Source organism: Python bivittatus, unplaced genomic scaffold (genome assembly GCF_059951505.1).
Source record: "Python bivittatus isolate LINGU-HERP-01145 unplaced genomic scaffold, Pbiv_v1 ctg000980_np1212, whole genome shotgun sequence".
In the NCBI taxonomy this organism is placed as follows: Eukaryota; Metazoa; Chordata; class Lepidosauria; order Squamata; family Pythonidae; genus Python; species Python bivittatus.
This window is the reverse complement of record NW_028277125.1, coordinates 24660981-24678734: the sequence shown is the minus strand read 5'-3', so window position 1 is coordinate 24678734 and position 17754 is coordinate 24660981. Positions and strand designations below refer to the sequence as shown.

General features: G+C 39.6%; 2 protein-coding genes across 4 annotated transcripts in view; both read right to left on the bottom strand.

The window, feature by feature from the left end:
* WWTR1 (WW domain containing transcription regulator 1) overlaps positions 1-5384 on the bottom strand; it is a 99703-nt gene extending 94319 nt beyond the window's left edge. The window contains exon 1 of the mRNA XM_088132255.1: positions 4045-5384. Within this exon, the coding sequence (XP_087988381.1) occupies positions 4045-4469 (425 nt within the window). The 5' untranslated portion in view covers positions 4470-5384. The remainder of the gene's footprint in view (positions 1-4044) is intronic.
* A 1959-nt stretch (positions 5385-7343) lies between these two features.
* Positions 7344-16491, bottom strand: COMMD2 (COMM domain containing 2). 3 transcript variants are annotated; one of them, XM_088132081.1, is made up of 5 exons: positions 16274-16491; positions 12435-12512; positions 10275-10357; positions 9728-9826; positions 7344-8039 (listed from the first exon to the last, which is right to left on the bottom strand). In XM_088132081.1, the coding sequence occupies exons 1-5, from the start codon at positions 16338-16340 to the stop codon at positions 7842-7844; spliced, it is 525 nt and encodes a 174-aa protein (XP_087988207.1). In that variant the 5' UTR covers positions 16341-16491; the 3' UTR covers positions 7344-7841. The 3 variants fall into 3 exon arrangements, with proteins under 3 accessions (XP_087988207.1, XP_007437582.1, XP_025028538.1); XM_007437520.4 differs by having other exon boundaries at positions 9728-9901; positions 16274-16481; XM_025172770.2 differs by lacking the exon at positions 12435-12512 and having other exon boundaries at positions 9728-9901; positions 16274-16486.
* Positions 16492-17754: the final 1263 nt, after the last annotated feature.

Genomic DNA, 17754 nt, shown 5'->3' with positions numbered 1-17754 from the left:
ATCGATTTGCTTTTGTACCAACATGGTATTTTTGGTGAGCTGGCTAGGAGCAAATAGGTCATTTACAATTTGGAGCCCAGATCTCACTTTTGCTTTGCACTTGGTTTGCACTTTTTTCCTATGCTGGAATAGATCTCTAGGTTTCAGCGTGAGTTTGTATTTTTGAATTCAGAGCCATCTGTTTCCTTGAATTTAGGTTGCTTTGATTTTATCCCTCACAATTGTCTTCTTGGAAATAGGAAACTTTAGAGCAGGAACATTCACCATTGTAATCATTGTGCAAGAGTTCCTACAACATTTTCCACGTGTTCTGAGGTCCAAAAAGATGGGAATCCTTGATCTACCCTGACTATAAGGTCTCTGGTAGAGTTTGGCAATTTTGTTTTTATTTATTTAATATAAGATGGGGACTTACAGTCTTTTTATTGAGAAAATATGCATATTTTAAAAACCAAATATGTTCCACACTATCACACAATTTTGCCTAAACTTTCTTTTATACTTCTAAATTTCTCTACCACTACTGCAAAAAAAAAAAAAAAAAAGCACAGTTGGCTGCCATTTTGAATTTAAAATCCCAGAGAAAATGTGGTATATGCCCTAAAATGTGCTTCCAGTTACTTAAAAAAAAAAAAAAAAGACTCCCTCCTCCCCACAATATAATGGAAAATAGAAAATCCTAGATCCATGTTATATATCCTTATTGTACCATTGCAGGCCCATCCAAACAACTTTAAATGAATCCTCAATAGGTTGCCCGCTCTGATATAGCCAAATATAGGTACTTTTGGCAAATAGCAGTATACAAGTCCATTTGTGACTTCAGCTAAATTATTTAGGGCCAGCGTACAAGTGCTTAAGCCAGTGTTTCTCAACCTTGGCCACTTGAAGACGTGTGGACTTCAACTCCCAGAATTCCCCAGCCAGCATCCCCAATTCTGGGAGTTGAAGTCCACACAGCTTCAAGTTGCCAAGGTTAAGAAACACTGGCTTAAACACATAAGCAGAGTAATTCTGCCTTATCAGGAAAAGGGAAAAGATGGAGAGACAGGAAAATTCCATGGTAGAGCAATAGTCACATTTTCTGATTGCAGGAAATCTACAACAGCAGAATTTTCTAGGGCAGTGTTTCTCAATCTCAGCAACTTTAAGATGTGTGGACTTCAACTCCCACAATTCTGCTGGCTGGGAAAACACTGTTCTAGGAGAATACTGGAAGACCTCTAGGGACAGACTGTCCCACTATATGCACTGCATCCTAGAGGCATTTATTCAGCATCACTGGCACTCTAAATAAGGAGCGAGCTTGATTGGACTAGATTACCAAGAGAAGGGGGAACACTGGATTCTACACTTATTTTTTTCTGAGTAGTGCCATCCCCATCTAGTTCCTTTTAATCTGTCTAGTCCCGTTTCACCACATACACCCTACTGATGTCTCAGTAAAATGGGTTCAGATGTATCTACTGTATCTGAATGCATAAAGCAACTTACAGGTCTTTACAAGCTGTGGAAACAAAACATTGTCCATCAAAAAATTGTTTTTCCTCCCTCCTCCCCCTACCCATGTCTTTGCTAAAGTTCCTTTTCTTTAATGTAAGGGCACCAAAGGTTGACTTTGATCACTTCTCTAGTTTCTTTGGAGAAACATATTTTAGAATTCACTCTTATCCACAAATGCTACTGTTCTATTTTCAAAACAATTCTAGCTGTCACTTCACACACATTTATTTATTATTGTTATTATTTATTATTTCTTCCATCTTCTGGACTCCTTGTGTGAAGACATGACTAAATCCTACCATGGAAAATAGTTCTAAATTAGTTACAAACTAAATCCAAACATACACAATAGTTCTTTTACTGACCTTTGCTAACATTATTAAATTCCTGTGTACTGGGGAGGCAGTTCTTAATTAGCCCTCACCTTACCCTCACCAGATTTTAGCTCCAGAACTAATTTTCCTTGACACAACTCAGGGCCTGTAAGCACGCATCATGTAGCAACATCTTGTTCCATTCCTCTGACATTTGGGGTAGCTAGGACAGGAAAAAGCAGGAAACAAAATACATGACTTGTAGTCATGTCACTTCTGTAGGACCAGAATAAAGACTTGGCATCTTCATGAAGCTCTTGGAATTTCAGTGGCCCAACAGTGTCACTGCTGACACCATCCAGGTCTCCTGGCTTGACTGAGAATAGCATGCATTTGCAAAACTGTCCTTTTCTGGTTCACATAAAACTCCAAAGACACCTAGATTTGTACATATACTAAGCCATAACAGTGTTTGGTTCTGACTTAGAAAATCCATAGAAACCATTCCGATGTAGTTTGTAAAGATAGTTTATGGCTTAGAATGTTATATGAATCAGGCCACTGACTTCTGATTCTGATTTGGAAAAATCCAAAGAACCATGCCATTGTGGTTTGTAAACATTCTGTAGCCATTTTATTTCTTTATTTAGAAAACTAAATATGATGCTCTGGAATATATATTTTTAACTTTGATATACCACCTTTTCACAAACATCATAACACACTAAAAATAGGTAATGGCTTGAAGGTGATTGTTGTAAACCATATTTCTGTTTATTGCTGATATATGGGTGGTGATGAGGACAATGGAGACCTCTCTGGCAGAGGTGCACTGCTCACATAAGTTCTGCACACATAATTCCTGCCATTTTGAGGAATAAAGTACATTTGAGTGAAGCTTGGAAGAGTGAGTAATATACTACGATTAACATCTCAGAAATGTAAATGTAAAACCAGAGGAGATTCAGGTTCAAATCCTCATTCAGCCACAGAGCAAACTTGAAATCCCATAGCAACTCATATCCTAGGCTAGCTTACAGGCTACCAGCTGGATACTAAGGAGAGGCAGTGTGGTGAAGTGGATTGGGAGGCCCGTGTTCAAGTCCCCTCCCAACCAGGGACCTCATGGTGATCTGGCCAGTGATTTTCTCACAACTGAACCTTTCTCATAGGGTTGATATTGTAAGGATAAAATGAGAGATGATCTAATGAATGTCATCTTGAGCTCCTTAGAGAAAAGGCAGGATATGATCATAATAAACATTTTAAAAAATGAATAATACCTAACAGCAGAATGACTCTGTACACTAACCTGGGAAGGAAAGGCAAAATACACACGGGCTGGGTTCAACAACATGTTTAGCTTGGTAACTGAATTAACCCATTTTTGTTCAATGTATTGAATTGTTAACTTATCCAACAGCCTAAGTTCACACAACACATTAAGCCTTAAAAAAAAAAACCCTAACCAAGTTTAAAACTTCTCAAGCTTGATAATTTGTGAGAATGCCGACATCAAATCTTTAGCTGGCCTGGTTACGCAAACCCAACCATGGAGTAAAAAGGTAAGTTCCTCTGAGCATATGCAAAATCTTTCATTACAGTGAGCCACTTCATACAGTCCAAAATGTCTTCTGTAAGACATTTCTTGAAAAGTTTGTGCAATTTGTTAGACGTAACCAAGATGCCCAACAGCACCATTCCGTCCGCTGTTCAGAGGAGAGGCAGAGGTGCATCCGAACAAGGTTCAAAATGGGAGGGGATTCTCTGAATTTCCTTGGCAAAGCCTTTTCATCAAAGAGAAGAGTCGAGCTCTGCTGCTAACTTCAGGGACAGGCCTCTGGACTAGTCCTAGCAATGCTATGGAAATGGTTTACCATGGCTTTCTCCAACCTTCCCCGTCTGGTCTACGGTCCCAGGATTTTCTAGTGGTCTCCCATCTAAATACTAATGAGATCTGACCCTACTTAGCTTTTCCAGATCAGGCCAGTTGGCTGGATACTGGGAAGTTTTTGCAATGAAAGGAAATGGCCTCCCTTCAAATAAGAGGGCATGGCACCCCTGCCTTCCAAGTTCGTGTGCCAACTAGGCCTACCTGGAGTCGCCTCCGGGCCTCTCTAAGCAGCTCCCCTCCCAGACTCAACAATCGCCCTCAACTTTTCGCCATGCACCGGCCGGCCGCTTAGCACCTCGCCCGCCCGCCCCTCCGCCGCACACTCTTACTTACTTGAGGAAGTACCTCTGGCCCGTGTGCGTGAGCGCCATCTCCCAGCCGGGAGGAAGCGGCAGCTCGTCCGTCACGTCGTAGGACTGCTGCCGGAGGTGGGCATGCTGTTGAGCCGGAGTCGGGGTGGCTCCAGCGCCGGTGCCCAGCTGCAGGGAAGCTGGCGAAGAGTGGGAGCGGACGTGGTGGACCCCAACGGCAGCGTTGCTAAGCCGGGGAGGGTGGCTGCCCGAGTCGGTACTGGACTGGCGGGAGTGGGATCCCGAATCGGGCTCCTTAAAAAAGGATTCGGGCAGGATCTTTTTTCTCCACGAACTGGGCTTGGGGTTCATGACGGAGTTGAAGAGAGCCTCTAGATCAGTGTCCAGATCCTGGGTGACATGGATCACTTGCTGCCCCGGCGGGGGAGGGACGGCAGCGGGATTCATTTTTCCTACCTTGAGCCACCAAAGTTTACCGCAAGACCTCGCGAAGGGGGAGAGGAAGGGGGTCTGGAAGCAGGAACGAATCAGAGCCGGCAGGCCAGGATTTCCCCTTCGAAAGTTGTCTTGCAGACTTCCAGCCTCCCCCGCTCCGAGGTTCCTGGAGCTGGAATCGGTCTGCGGCGATAAGTTTCCAAAGCACAGCGCTCTCGACCTTTCTCCCCCTCGTTCTCGAAAGGCCTCAAGCAGAAAATCCAAGGCAGTTATCCCCTCCCTCCCCAAAGTGTATCTTTATCTCGCAGAATCTCCAAGAACAGTTGAAGCAAATCCAAGTCAAGCCCCGAAGGAAAGTTATGCAACTCCCCCCTCCCGCTCCGAACTTCGGAGATCTGCTACAACTCCCCCTAAAAAAACAGCTCCTTTAAAGGACGAAGGAGCGAGATCTTCTCCCGCGGCTGTCACGAAAGGAAGGGAGGGATTCCAAAGAGGGCCTGGGACTCGAAGCAAGGGGGATCCCGCGGGATGGCCGTTCCGACTTCGAGCACCGAGAGGCGAACGCTCGGATTTAGAACGCCGCACTCTCCTGAAATCTCAGCCGCGCTCTGCTCCAGGCCTGACGTCCTCGTCTTCCCCCTCGCGCATGCAGAGGGCGGCCAGGCTCAAACAGTTTCTATCATTATTTGTCTGTCTCAAAGGATGGACAAAGAAGCGACCTTGCGGGACAGAGGGTAGGTGGTCCCTCTTCTCTTTTACATACCCATCCCGTAGACCTTGAAGGGCTGGATACTTCCACGGTGGCGGCCGCGCGATCGACTATACTAAACAAACTTACCCAAAACTCTCAGAGTTAGGGCGGCGCAGAAAGTTTGGCAGCTGCATTATTCATGAGCTCAGCGTCTAGGACCAGTCCGATTACACGGTACACCCACTTGCCAGTTTTCCCTCCCACAGCTCGTTTTAGAGAGCCGGACCCCGCTGGATTTTTCAGCTGGGCAACAGGAGCCTCCTGGGGGTGGGCTTAGGGAGTTTACGGGAATCTCGGGCGGAAATCGAGCAGGGTTATGACTAACAAATAAGGCAAAACGCGTGCCAGGGCTTCCTCCAGCCGCTCCTTTTGGGGCTTTCGCTAAGAAGTAATCCACAGCCAGGATGCAACGGATTTAGGACTGAAACAGCCGACTGTCCAGATATTCCACTTGGATCGGCTGTTTGATGCCAAATCGGCTTTCATACTTCAATAGAGTTTTCAGTTGGAAAAAGCAGTTTGATAGTGCTGCAAGCCAAGCTACTTCAACATTCACAGGCCCTAGTTCCACTTGCAGTTTTCCGTGGCATGTCTATGTCCTCTACTCACCCCGTTTCCCTCCTTGATTGCACTTTGCCTGCATCTTGCTCCCAAGCTAAGAGTGAAGCAGCATAGCAGTTACTGGGTTAGTACTATCTATCCTTGAGCAGGCACTAAATAAAGCCAACATAGCATGTTCATACCACACATAAACCCAAAGCAAACCAACCATATTGTAGCTTAGCACAATGTGTGAATCAAGCCACAGAAACATCCATAGTGGATAGGTTTAGCTTGGGAGTGAAAAATCTATAGATTTCAAATATTAAACTATGCCTCCTGCTGACTGTGCTCACTTGGTCAATGGGAGCTGGAATAAAACAACAGCTACAGGGCCACAGATTCTCCATCAACCCATTCAGTGTTCCTCAGCTTTCCAATTCTTACAGGTGACAGGGCTGAATAAAAATCTCAGCAGCATCTTACAAGACAAGTTGATCTGAGCCATGTATGAATGAACCTTTAGTTCCATTCTAGAAGCTGCATCTCAATCTTTCCAGAAGAGCATCACTATCACCATATGTACTTTAAGATCCACGTAAGACTTTCTGGCTCACCAACCTGCTATTTTTTAAAAAAGATAAAACTGCTAAATGAGAGCCAATGTGAATGTAGCAAAAATGCTATTAATTCAGCACTCATACTGGTTAAGCCTAAAGTAGAAAGATCCAGATTTAAATATCTGCCTAGCCATGATGCTTACTGGATGGGTAAGCTTAAACCACAAAAAAGCCCTAATCAAGCTTAAAACTAGCCAAGTTTAGCATGCTGAGCAAATAGAATTGATTTGTCTTTAACTGAGATAGGTTAGATGTGTAATAGGATGGTCAGTACAATTACCGTACAGGGAAATCTTCTGCCAGTTAAAAACAAATGTGCTATTATTTTAATATTAGAACTTCTCCAGTTCAGGAATTAAACTCAATTGGTATTTTTTAGGATTGCAACCCTAACAGATTTCCTTAGGAGTAAGACTGAGCATGGGGGAACTTAATGTCAAGTAAACTTATGTAGGATTGTATTGCTGTTGTCTTAACTAAATTATTTTTTTTAAAACAAAGTTTCACTGAAGACTTATGCTAATAAAGCTGAAGACTATAGCCTGGAAAGGCAGTGAGAAGCTGGGGAAAGAGGCTGGACATATTTCATAGAGGAATAAGCCTTGTACGTTCTTAGAAAAGGAACATTTTCTCCTACTTTAAACCCTAGAAGTAGTCATCATATCCAGTAATCCCCAAATCAAACTATCAATCCATTTAACTCAAGCCTGTCCAGTACTTGCCAAGTTCTCAGCCAAAGGCCCCTTTATTAACTTTTCTCCTGTATCTGGAGAAGACAGAGAACTGGGACCATACCAAATGTTAAAAACGAACACTTACATAGAGACTAGTCACTGTTTCCAATAACATAATTGTATACATATTAGTGACAACTATCATTTCTAAAAGGATTCATTACTTGCTTTTTCTTTTTCTTCTGTAAGTGAGCAGTCCAGCTGCCTAGCTTATGCACATGGGAATGTCCAAACAAAAATATCTTGTGTGAACCAAACATTCTTCCTTGTTTTAATGAAATAATTTTTAGCATGCATGGTTGTAATTGCCTTTTTCACAATAACATCAGTTAGCAGTTAAGGTATGACAAAACTCTATTTCACTGAGCAGTAATTTGCCCTGAATAAGACAGTAACTGTAAGAAACAAGTCTGAAGTCTAAAGACATATACTGTAAAATGTTAATATATGCATTCCTTTATTCTTAAAGGTTGGAAAAAGAAAAAGAAAAAGTTTGGTCGATAAACATTGTTGTATGTTATACATAAAATAGAAAAAGCTCACATATTCAGCTATTTTTCTGATTAAAGTTTATGAGAGTTATTCTAACTTGCGTCTGACAGCATTATCAACCCAGCACCCAATCAACTTCAACCAGTAAGCATTGTTTTATGATCTTGGAATAGCGCCCTGACTGGTCCAGATGAACTGGGTGAAGCGCTGCTTCCTATAATGATACAGATTTGCTGTAACGAAAACACTATTTGATGTTGTGGACTATTCGTCTGCAACGATTTGTTTTCATTTCCCCCAATGCTTGCTCCAGTTGTTGAATTAGGTGGAGCAACGTGGCAGGATCAGTTTGTAGTACTTTTGTCGTTTGATTTTCGTTCTCATTAAGGTGTAGCTTCAGAGTTACAGCTGGCTTAATTTGCTGCCTCAGACTTCTGCTGGCAAGCTATTCAAATTGTGAGATGGGAAAAAAATAGTAAATCAAATACGAGGATGAGTTAAGAACAGTTGCATTTCTAATTCACATCAGTCATAATGCAATTGTTTACAGAAATATAAGTTCATTACAACATGCACCTGTTACTTCATTATTATTGAATACTCCAGTTTTACTGATATTCATCCACTGCAGTTTGGAAATCTCAACCAGAACTAGGTATCTATGGTAAAGCGTTTCACGTATCATTATCTGGGGCATCCTTTTGTTCATTGTATGCTCAAAAAAGCAGACGTAAAGTATGTTTTTTGCACATCTGTATAATATGTTTTTTCATGGTCTCAATATTCTCTGCGGTTATTTGGTTACTGCAGAACTTCATGGATAACTAAGGCAACCTGAATATGCTGTGATTCCTTTTTCTGGAATCTAACACATTTTTGACATTTAGCAAAAAGTCAACTGAATTACTTTACAAAAAAAGTAAAATCCAAATGTCATGGTTATCCAGATATGACCCATTTGGGTGGAGGGGATGTCTATTAAACCCAGATATCCATTAAATTTGAATTACATGATTTGTGTCAATTTATGTTATATGTGATAAAAATTGATACAAATTACACAAATTAAGGTTTCATAGTACTTAGTGTTGATCTAAGTTTGATTATCAGTCAGTCAATCACAAAAGCTGGGGAGGAGGGAGGAAGAGGAGGATAAAATGCAAACATTTTAAATGGCATTTGTGAACAATGGTTCACTAAAACTAACATCAGCCCATGAAAGCTGTAAACTGAAAACAAGCAATGTTTTCTCAAGTGTCTGGCAGCCAAGATTATCAGTTCCAAAATTTATTCCATGCTGACAAACAGCATATTTTATAAAGCCAACAGAAGAACATGAGAGGGAGAATTTGAAGACATTACACTACCTTTGTAAGAAAGACTTCTATAGGGGCCTGTCAATCACTCTTAGGCAGTCCATCCCCCCTCACCAAACATACAAGTGTGTACATTTATGGAATGCGTGTGCAAATATGTTACCCTAGTTCTTATTTCAAGAATGGGCTGCTAAACAATTTAGTGGCTGATTATTAGACTAGAATGTGTACATGACTTATTATTCTTGTTAGGATCAACTTTAATTTTCTTTAAAGTTTAATTAAACTACATTTTGAATAATTCATTACATTACCATTTAAAATGACCAACATATAGTCCAAATTTTCTATTACAAAATAAGATGCAATTTGAATAAAATGCCAATAATTTGCCTGGAGCAGGATATACTGTTGCGCTAGTAAATGCAACAGTATGGGAATGATGGGAAATATACAGGAACATTTTCTTAATATGAATAGATTGAAGGTGCAAGTTGCATTGTACTAATGAATAAATGGTTAACTTACATAGTTTATTAATTTATTTAGCAAATTTATATAGCCACCCATCTCACAAAAGTGACTCAGTTAAATAAAATAAATATTAAAAGTACATATTAAAAACAAGCATTATTACTTCACTTTATAGTACCCTCCTGTGAATAATAATATGACAAAATATGCATGATTTCATAACACTGCTATCTTTATCATCTGGAAAGAACGAATGTTTGATAATTTGAAATAAACAAACAAATTTAGGTCATATTGGAACTGAGAGAAATCTGTGAATATCTACTAATGTTTGTATGCTTACCTGTACATCTAGTCTCCATTCAAGATTATGATAACTAGGAAGCTTTGGTGCTAGTTCACTCAGAATATTCCTGATCTCCTTCCTGTTGTCAAGATACAGCTGAAGTAATAAGACATTCAATTCTTCAGGAAATCCTAATACAAGTATTGAGTCTTGAAAATCTATCTCAGATATCTAAAAAGTAGCAAAATGCAGAATGTGTGAATTTTCATTTGCTTTTATTGCATTCTTCCTTGCTCCAAATCTATTTCTTGTTCTAAAGATCATGTCTCCTCCTATGAAATATGATTGGTCAGCAGAAATCAGCATATAAAGATTTTCAAATATGCAGATGATCACCAATAACTGCTCTTAAAGTCAATGAAACCTGAACTGGTGAAAAAAGTTAGCAACTAAATAGTAAATGCCCCAAAACCAGAGGAATGTTTAAACTTTCATCTGAAACACCACGCCTTTGTAGAAGTGAAGCACACTTAATTCTCTTCCACAAAGTAATCTAAAGTATCTGCTTATTTCTCTAAATAGAACTCTTTGTGTAACCACTTACCATGAGTTTTGAGCTCTCAGTGAGAAGATATGTTAATCCTTCTACTCCATGCTGAATTGTCTCACTACTAACATTAAGTTTTCCTAAAAAATGAAAAAAGAAAACACCACAGAAATAGAACATATATAGTGCCAATAAAGGAAACAAGTCACAATAATTAATTATAATAACAAATAGCTAGAAAACATAAGCATGGGTTGCAAAGCTAAATATATTTATTAGGAAGTAAGCTGTCTTGAATTCTGCATGTAAATGATTAACAATGATTGAAAAGAGAGGCACAAAGAGATCTTTAGCTTGTAACAGTCCATTGAAATTCATATGAAAGTCTACTAGAGATCAGAGCTTAATAAATGTTTTTCCTCTAAAGCTAACAATTTCCCATTTTTCATGAACTATCAGAAAATAAAATGAATGAAGACCTTAGAAAGGCAGACCTTTGCTGATTAGAATGCAAACTGGGAACAACATGCCTATATGCTTTCTTATGTGAAATATCCCATGTCTATGGAAAACTAACATGCTACTTTACCATATGTGACATTCCCATAACATGAGATATAATGTTAAGGCTGAACCCTTTTTTTTTTTTTTCCAGAGAATACACTGCCAGCTTAAATCTAGTTCTGAAACTGCTGCACCAGTTCTGATGAAATCTCAATTCAAGTGCAGTGGTTTGACAACAGCTGAAGAAGATATCTGAACATGGTTCCTACTTTGTAAGAAATTGGAAAAAAGAATTTGAGCACATTAATCAGAGGTATACCTTTCATTTTACCTATGTGTTTTCAGAACTTCCTTTTGCTTTGCATTTACAAGCTAGCTTTACTCCGCCATTTCTAAACCACACAGTAACAAATGTTACAAACAAAACTATATGAAAATATTTTTTCCTGAATTTATAGATGTAAGCATGCATTAACATTTACTTTTTACTTTCTAAATTGCTTTCAGCACATTACAAAGAAGCTTAAGAGTTTATTTTGATAATTTGTAATTTACAGTACCATCAAGTCAGATTCATATTTTAAGCACTGATTTAGCAATCACGAATTGCACAAAGACAAGCCAGCAGGCTGATAGAAGAAGTATGGAATGCCTCATTTTTCCTCTGAACTCAACAGAGAACTGAAATCCTTCCTCTGCACCTAATATATAAATTAAGCTATCTACCCCTTTTTAGTCAGCTTTAGTAAAATACTGAATAAATTTTTTTAAAAAAGGTTTAAAACATTTGCATGTGTGTAATCTCAGAAGTCTCATTTACAAGAATGTAATCAGGCCTTTTCTAACTGAAAATGACCTTTGTAACTTTACTGTCCCCCTTCAGTGCCTTACTGGTTTTTCTTCTATGCTTAACATCAGCATTAATATCTTAACTCAAAGCGAATGTGCTTTGATGGTGGATGGGAAATTGGGTGAAAACACCACTTAACTGGGGTAAGGCTGAAAGTTTTGCCCCCCCCCCTTTTTAATATTGGGAATTTTAAGGGAGAAAATGTACCTCTTGAAAAAAACCTCCATACTCTAAAACAAATAAAAATCCAAGCAAATCTTTGTTTCCTTATACCCTTGAAAAAACAAAAAAAGTCTTGCTTATTCTGATTTCCCTTCTTCACTTGCACTTCTTTTGAACTTAAAAAAAGGTTGCAGTTCTTCTATTTATCAATAGGGGGTTAACAATGAAACAAGTCTCTCTCTGTTGATCAAGAAAAAATGCTATGGCTAATGGTAAGGAAAATTCTGCTATTACTCCTCTCCCCAATAAAATTTAAAGATAAATTAAATCTTAACCCTAACAATAAATTAATAAAAGCTTTAACAATTAAATAATCAAAGGAAAAAATAAAGTTACCCTATACCTTTTGGAGTGTGGCCTTTAGCATACCATACAAAGCCCTCAAGCCAAAGTAAGTTGTATTTTCTTGTCCTAACTTCTCCAACAAAGTTTCCTATGCCAATCAACTTGCAGAATTAGTTTAACAACTTTTTATAATCCATGATATTAACCTATTTTGGACCAAGGTACAAATCTCATCCCTGGTTCAAATTAATCATTGTTTATTGGGCTAACACCATTACATCAACATCTGTGTCTATTTCTGTCTGTTACTTTTATAGCCACAAGGTCCTATGAAAACATACTGCCCTCATTCTTACTTGCTGCTCCTTCGTAGACTTTGGGGTTTGTGCCTTTTCTTAAGAACTCTATAGCAATACGACCAAATTCATTGACAACTGAAAAAAAGAAGAACCATAATGAGATTATGACTGGGAAATAGAAAATTCTCCTTTAAGAGTAATCCATCTTAATACAGCATATCTCCATCCACAGCAAATTATGAGTCTACTTCTGAATTTACGTAGGGAAATTTAGCAAGTAGTGAATGTGGGTAGAAATGGACAAATACAAGGAATCAGCAAAACATTATGAAATACTAGAATAAAACGTAATCCTTATTTGTCAGGTTTTCCACTGAACAGTCAACCAGGTTCTAAAAAATTCTGGCTTACTTGGGAATAAGCATTAAACTAATGCACACTACTCAAAAACACTTATGTGTAGTTCCTTCTGTCAGCTAAATAAACCTGAATGGTACCATCTGTGGTTTGTTCAGTATTATGTGCTGCCTTGGCCTTCTCTTAATAAACCATAATCCAAGAAGAAGCCATGACTTCTGATGGTGGTTTTAAGGAATAAGGCAGGGCTCAGGTACATAACATTAAACTAGCTATGCATAGTGGTTTATTTAACTAGCAGCAAAAGCCAAGTAGCAGCAACAGAGCAATGTGCCCAAGACCACTGCTTTTCCTGGGAAAACCAGAATTTCTCAGAAAATTATGTTAGAAATATTTGACACATACCTATCAAAACACTATCATACTATTTGGATCACAAAATGAGCATGTTCCCTTGGAACAATAAGCCAGAATACTGCCATGACTGAGAATAGTGCCATGACTGCATGTCAACAGGCACAGCTAACCAATTTAGCATCTATGTCTGTGGTTGGTTTTCCCTGTCATATCATCCAGGAACTCTGGTTTATTTCCCTTGAAGAAAGTATTATATCATACTTTATAATACAAGTATTGTATCATCATCATCATGATGTCTCACTAAAAATAAAAAATTCCACTTTTTGACAGCTGTTCCCTTGGTTTTGTGAGGGTAGGGGAGACAATATCTAAAATTGATGCTGCCCTTCCTTTTACTCTGTGGCTTCCCAAAAGGACAAGAATAAGCAAAGTAACAAGAAAAAATGTTTTGGTTTTGCTCAAATATTACATAGATGCAACACGTCTATAATTCATTCTAATTATCCCAAAAGAATACCTGGTTCTATCTATAACCACAGTTATAATCTAGAAAGGGTAGTTGAGACTCTTAATTCAAAAATGAATGAAAGCAATAGTAAATATGGTTGTACAAAGCATTCAAAAAAGGAGCTTTGCAAATCCCTTCTTTTTGAAACATTAAAGCAGTCATATGGTTTGCAATGTTTGCACTGCTACCTTTATAAACTGGTCTTGGCTGCCTCTACATGAATCACTTTACTGGGATGAAGACACACAGCTGCTTTAGCAGTTCAAAAAGAAGTGCTTCACATACATTCCTGTATGTTGCAAAGCACTTCTTCTGAATGTTTTACACAGTCCACTAACAAGATCCTTAGCCAATGTGGACATAAATCCCATGTGGACATAAAACAAGTAATCAAATTGCTGAACACCCAACCAGTTGGTACAGGGAATAGTAAGCTGCAAATTATTTCACCTCTACAAGTTTCTGCAGTTGAACATAGAGTTAGAGCTGTCAACCTTGCACATATACAAACTGCACATGAACTGGACCTGGGTGGGGAAGCTTTGGCAGTGATGAGAGTTTCTGAAGCATTTGTGGAGTGGCAGCCACAGTGTGCTTCCTAATAATATTACTGTATAATTAAACTCCAATGTGAACTGAAAAGTCACTAGCTCAAAAATCAGATGTATTCACATGGTCCGGTGAATCCCAAAATGAGCCAAATATCGCACTGAATGTCATCTGAACTCAGCTCATATGGTTAGTTTGGTCCAATTTGTTGCATGAATAAAATTGGGTTTATTGCAGACACAGGAATTGTCTCTGCTAGAACATTTGTAACTGCAAGCTAGCTACATTAATCTGCAATATGAGGATTAGAAGATCAATCTATTTTATCTGAAATAATGATTAGGTTCTCACATTATGCTAAGTCATTGTGCAGTCTGGTGAACTAGGCTGCTATGTTCACACAACACAGAGGCAATCACAAACTTGCTAAACTTGATTAGTGTTAACTTTGTTAGGGTTACTTTGTAACCCTTAGTATATTGTACAAACCCACCCCATTTGGCTACTCTATTCTCCAAGGTATTGTGTGAACCTACAAACAGGTTAATTCTATATGCTGGTTAATCACACTATATAACACAACCACTGTGCTGTGCAAACTCAGTTTCTAGGTTGTAAACTCTGACTTTTGTTACATGAAGCCAGCTAATTATGCTTTACTTAAAAAAAATTATGGTTAACCAAACCACAACTTAACCAAATATGTGAACTAATGTATAAAATTAAATACCTTTTTTTTACTTTAAAAAATATTTAATTGCAAAAAAGTAAAATACAAAATAAAATAGCTAAGGCAAAGTCATTCCCAACTTAAGTAGTTTTTGATCAACTGCAAGTTTCACAATTTTTTTTTCATCTTAGAATTTCTGCAGACATTAACATTTGTGGAGTCCTTGGGGTTCTCTGAGCTTGGTTCTTTTCTTGCAAACATTTCATTACCTGGGTAGGTAACATCTTCAGTGCTAAAATGGGTTGGGGTTTGCTCTGTTTATATACTGATATATATATATATATATATAAATAAAGTATATAAATAGAGAGCAAACCCCAACCCACTTTAGCACTGAAGATGTTACCTAGCCGGGTAATGAAATGTTTGCAAGTAAAGAACCAAGCTCAGAGAACCCCAAGGACTCCACAGTTCAACCCTGAGCTACACATATTCGCCTCTATTGGTACGTTAACATTTAACAAAGCATATTAAGATACATGAATAGACATTAATTACAAGAATTGCTTCTTGTTTAGATTTATGGTCTCTGTGCTCTTCATTTAAAAAATGTTTTTACATAATATACTTCGATCTTGAATATACAGAACCAATTATTTTTTGCATTATGTATAGTTTTTTTGGTCTTTGAAAACTATGCAAGATGCTCTAAAGCTATCTTAGAATAGCTTTCATGTTAAATTTGGAGAATTAAATTACGTCAAATTATAGAATAACTTTATATTATTATTATTGCTTTAGGCTTAAAGTCAAGAGTGATCATAAACCTACATAGCATACACCAGAAAATAAAGCGAACATAAGATGGAGAGAAGCTTTAAGCAGGCCACAGCCCTAAGCATCAACAAGCAAACAACCACATTAGGATTTTTATGCCTACTTGCAATAAATAATTGTAGTACTACAAAAGCAGGGGGAGGAGAGTTATTTTCATTGGGCATATGCATTTATTTGCTACAAGCATCTTTGCTGGCAATGCTGAAAAAAAACCCCTACTAACCACGAGTTGATTTTTGTCTTTCAAATTGAGATCCTATCTCCGTTTCCTTGGAAACAAACCCTAAGGATATCCAACGGGTATTTTCAGCTGAGCAAACATACCCAGGACGCTCTGCCAGGCCGCAGCCCTAAATACTCCAATACTCCCCACTGAACATTCCCAAATAAACAGGCAAAGGCTTGCGTAGTGGTGTAGGCCCCAACGTAGCAGGGCTAGTTCCGCGCATCCCCCACGCGCTTTTCCGTGTCCCACCGCGGGATGCAAGCGAGGGGGCGAGGAAGGCCCGTGGTCCCTGGAGCCACGGAGGCCCAGGGTGGGCGAGGCCGTAAGTGAAGCGAGTGGCAGGCAGGCAGGCAGGCAGGCAGCCCAGCAAGCCCTCAAAGCGATCCTACCTGAGCTCTCCACTTGGGGAAGGAAGCCCAGATGTTCCTTGTGCTCCTCCGACAGCACCAGCAGCATCTTCCTCGCCTAGCGCCCTCCGTCGACGCAACCAGGAGTTCCCGGCTTCGCTGCCCGCCGGACAGAATTTCCCTCCCCGCTGGCGTCACTGCGATAGCTCCCCGTCGAGAAGCAGCTCCAGCATCAAGCGTTCCCGCTCTGATTCTTCTGCCGCTGAAGACGAGCGAGCTTCGAGCCAGTCCTTACGCTGAGCTCGGGCTCAGTCCAACGCAACGTTGAGGCGCTGCGGCGGCTGCCGCCTGCAAAAAACTTTCACGTTCGCTCTCTTCTGTAATGTGTATCTAAAACCATTAAAAAAAAATTTTAAATAAAATATTTCCATGCTGGTTTAATATTAAGCATGACTATACCTGTTACTAACAGGTTCGCTCAGGGAGTCCTCTTCGGAAAATGTAAAGTCCCACCGGAGCGCAGCATTTTGTGGGCAGGGAAGTGTCTTAAACTAATAGCCATAGCACTAAACTAAGATTTTCTGAATACCCCGCAGTTAGCTGAGTTCATAGCCACGCGAAGCTATGAATCATGATTTCCAGATCCCATGACAAGGTCCGCGATTAAGCAGCAAACTAGTCACATTTTGAGGTAACGCGTTCGGATCTAGCCACCTGCAAAGACCCAAGGCGCGCGCGTCCCCTCCAGAAAAAGGGAGAGAGAGAAAAAAGTACAGGTGAAACTTGAAAAATTAGAATATCGTGCAAATGTTCATTTATGTCAGTAAGGCAACTCAAAAGGTGAAACCAATATATGAGATAGACGCATTACATGCAAAGCGAGATATGTCAAGCCTTACTTTGGTATAATTGTGATGATTATGGCGTACAGCTTATGAAAACCCCAAATTCACAATCTCAGAAAATTAGATTATTACATGACATCAATAACACAAGGATTGGAAATAGAACAATATCGGACCTCTGCAAAGTATAAGCATGCATATGTACTCAGTACTTGGTTTGGGCCCCTTTTGCAGCAATGACTGCCGCAATGCGGCGTGGCATGGATGCTATCAGCCTGTGGCACTGCTGAAGTGTTATGGAAGACCAGGATGCTTCAATAGCGGCCTTCAGCTCCGCTGCATTGTTCGGTCTCATGTCCCTCATCTTTCTCTTGGCAATGCCCCATAGATTCTCTATGGGGTTCAGGTCAGGTGAGTTTGCTGGCCAATCAAGCACAGTAATCCCATGGTCATTGAACCAGGTTTTGGTACTTTTGGCAGTGTGGGCAGGTGCCAAGTCCTGCTGGAAAATGAAGTCAGTATCCCCATAAAGCTCGTCTGTGGAAGGAAGCATGAAGTGCTCCAAAATCTCCTGGTAGATGGCTGCGTTGACCCTGGACTTAATGAAGCACAGTGGACCAACACCAGCAGATGACATGGCTCCCCAAATCAACACAGACTGTGGAAACTTCACACTGG

What these genes read in the sequence shown, in the direction of transcription:
- COMMD2 (XM_007437520.4), bottom strand. Translation starts at nt 16,340, where the DNA reads ATGCTGCTGGTGCTGTCGGAGGAGCACAAGGAACATCTGGGCTTCCTT. An exon ending in AGTCTACGAAGGAGCAGCAA is followed by an intron (nt 10,358 to 12,434) that starts GTAAGAATGAGG and finishes TTCATTTTTTAG; the next exon opens with GAAAACTTAATGTTAGTAGT. An exon ending in CTGAGAGCTCAAAACTCATG is followed by an intron (nt 9,902 to 10,274) that starts GTAAGTGGTTAC and finishes GCTACTTTTTAG; the next exon opens with ATATCTGAGATAGATTTTCA.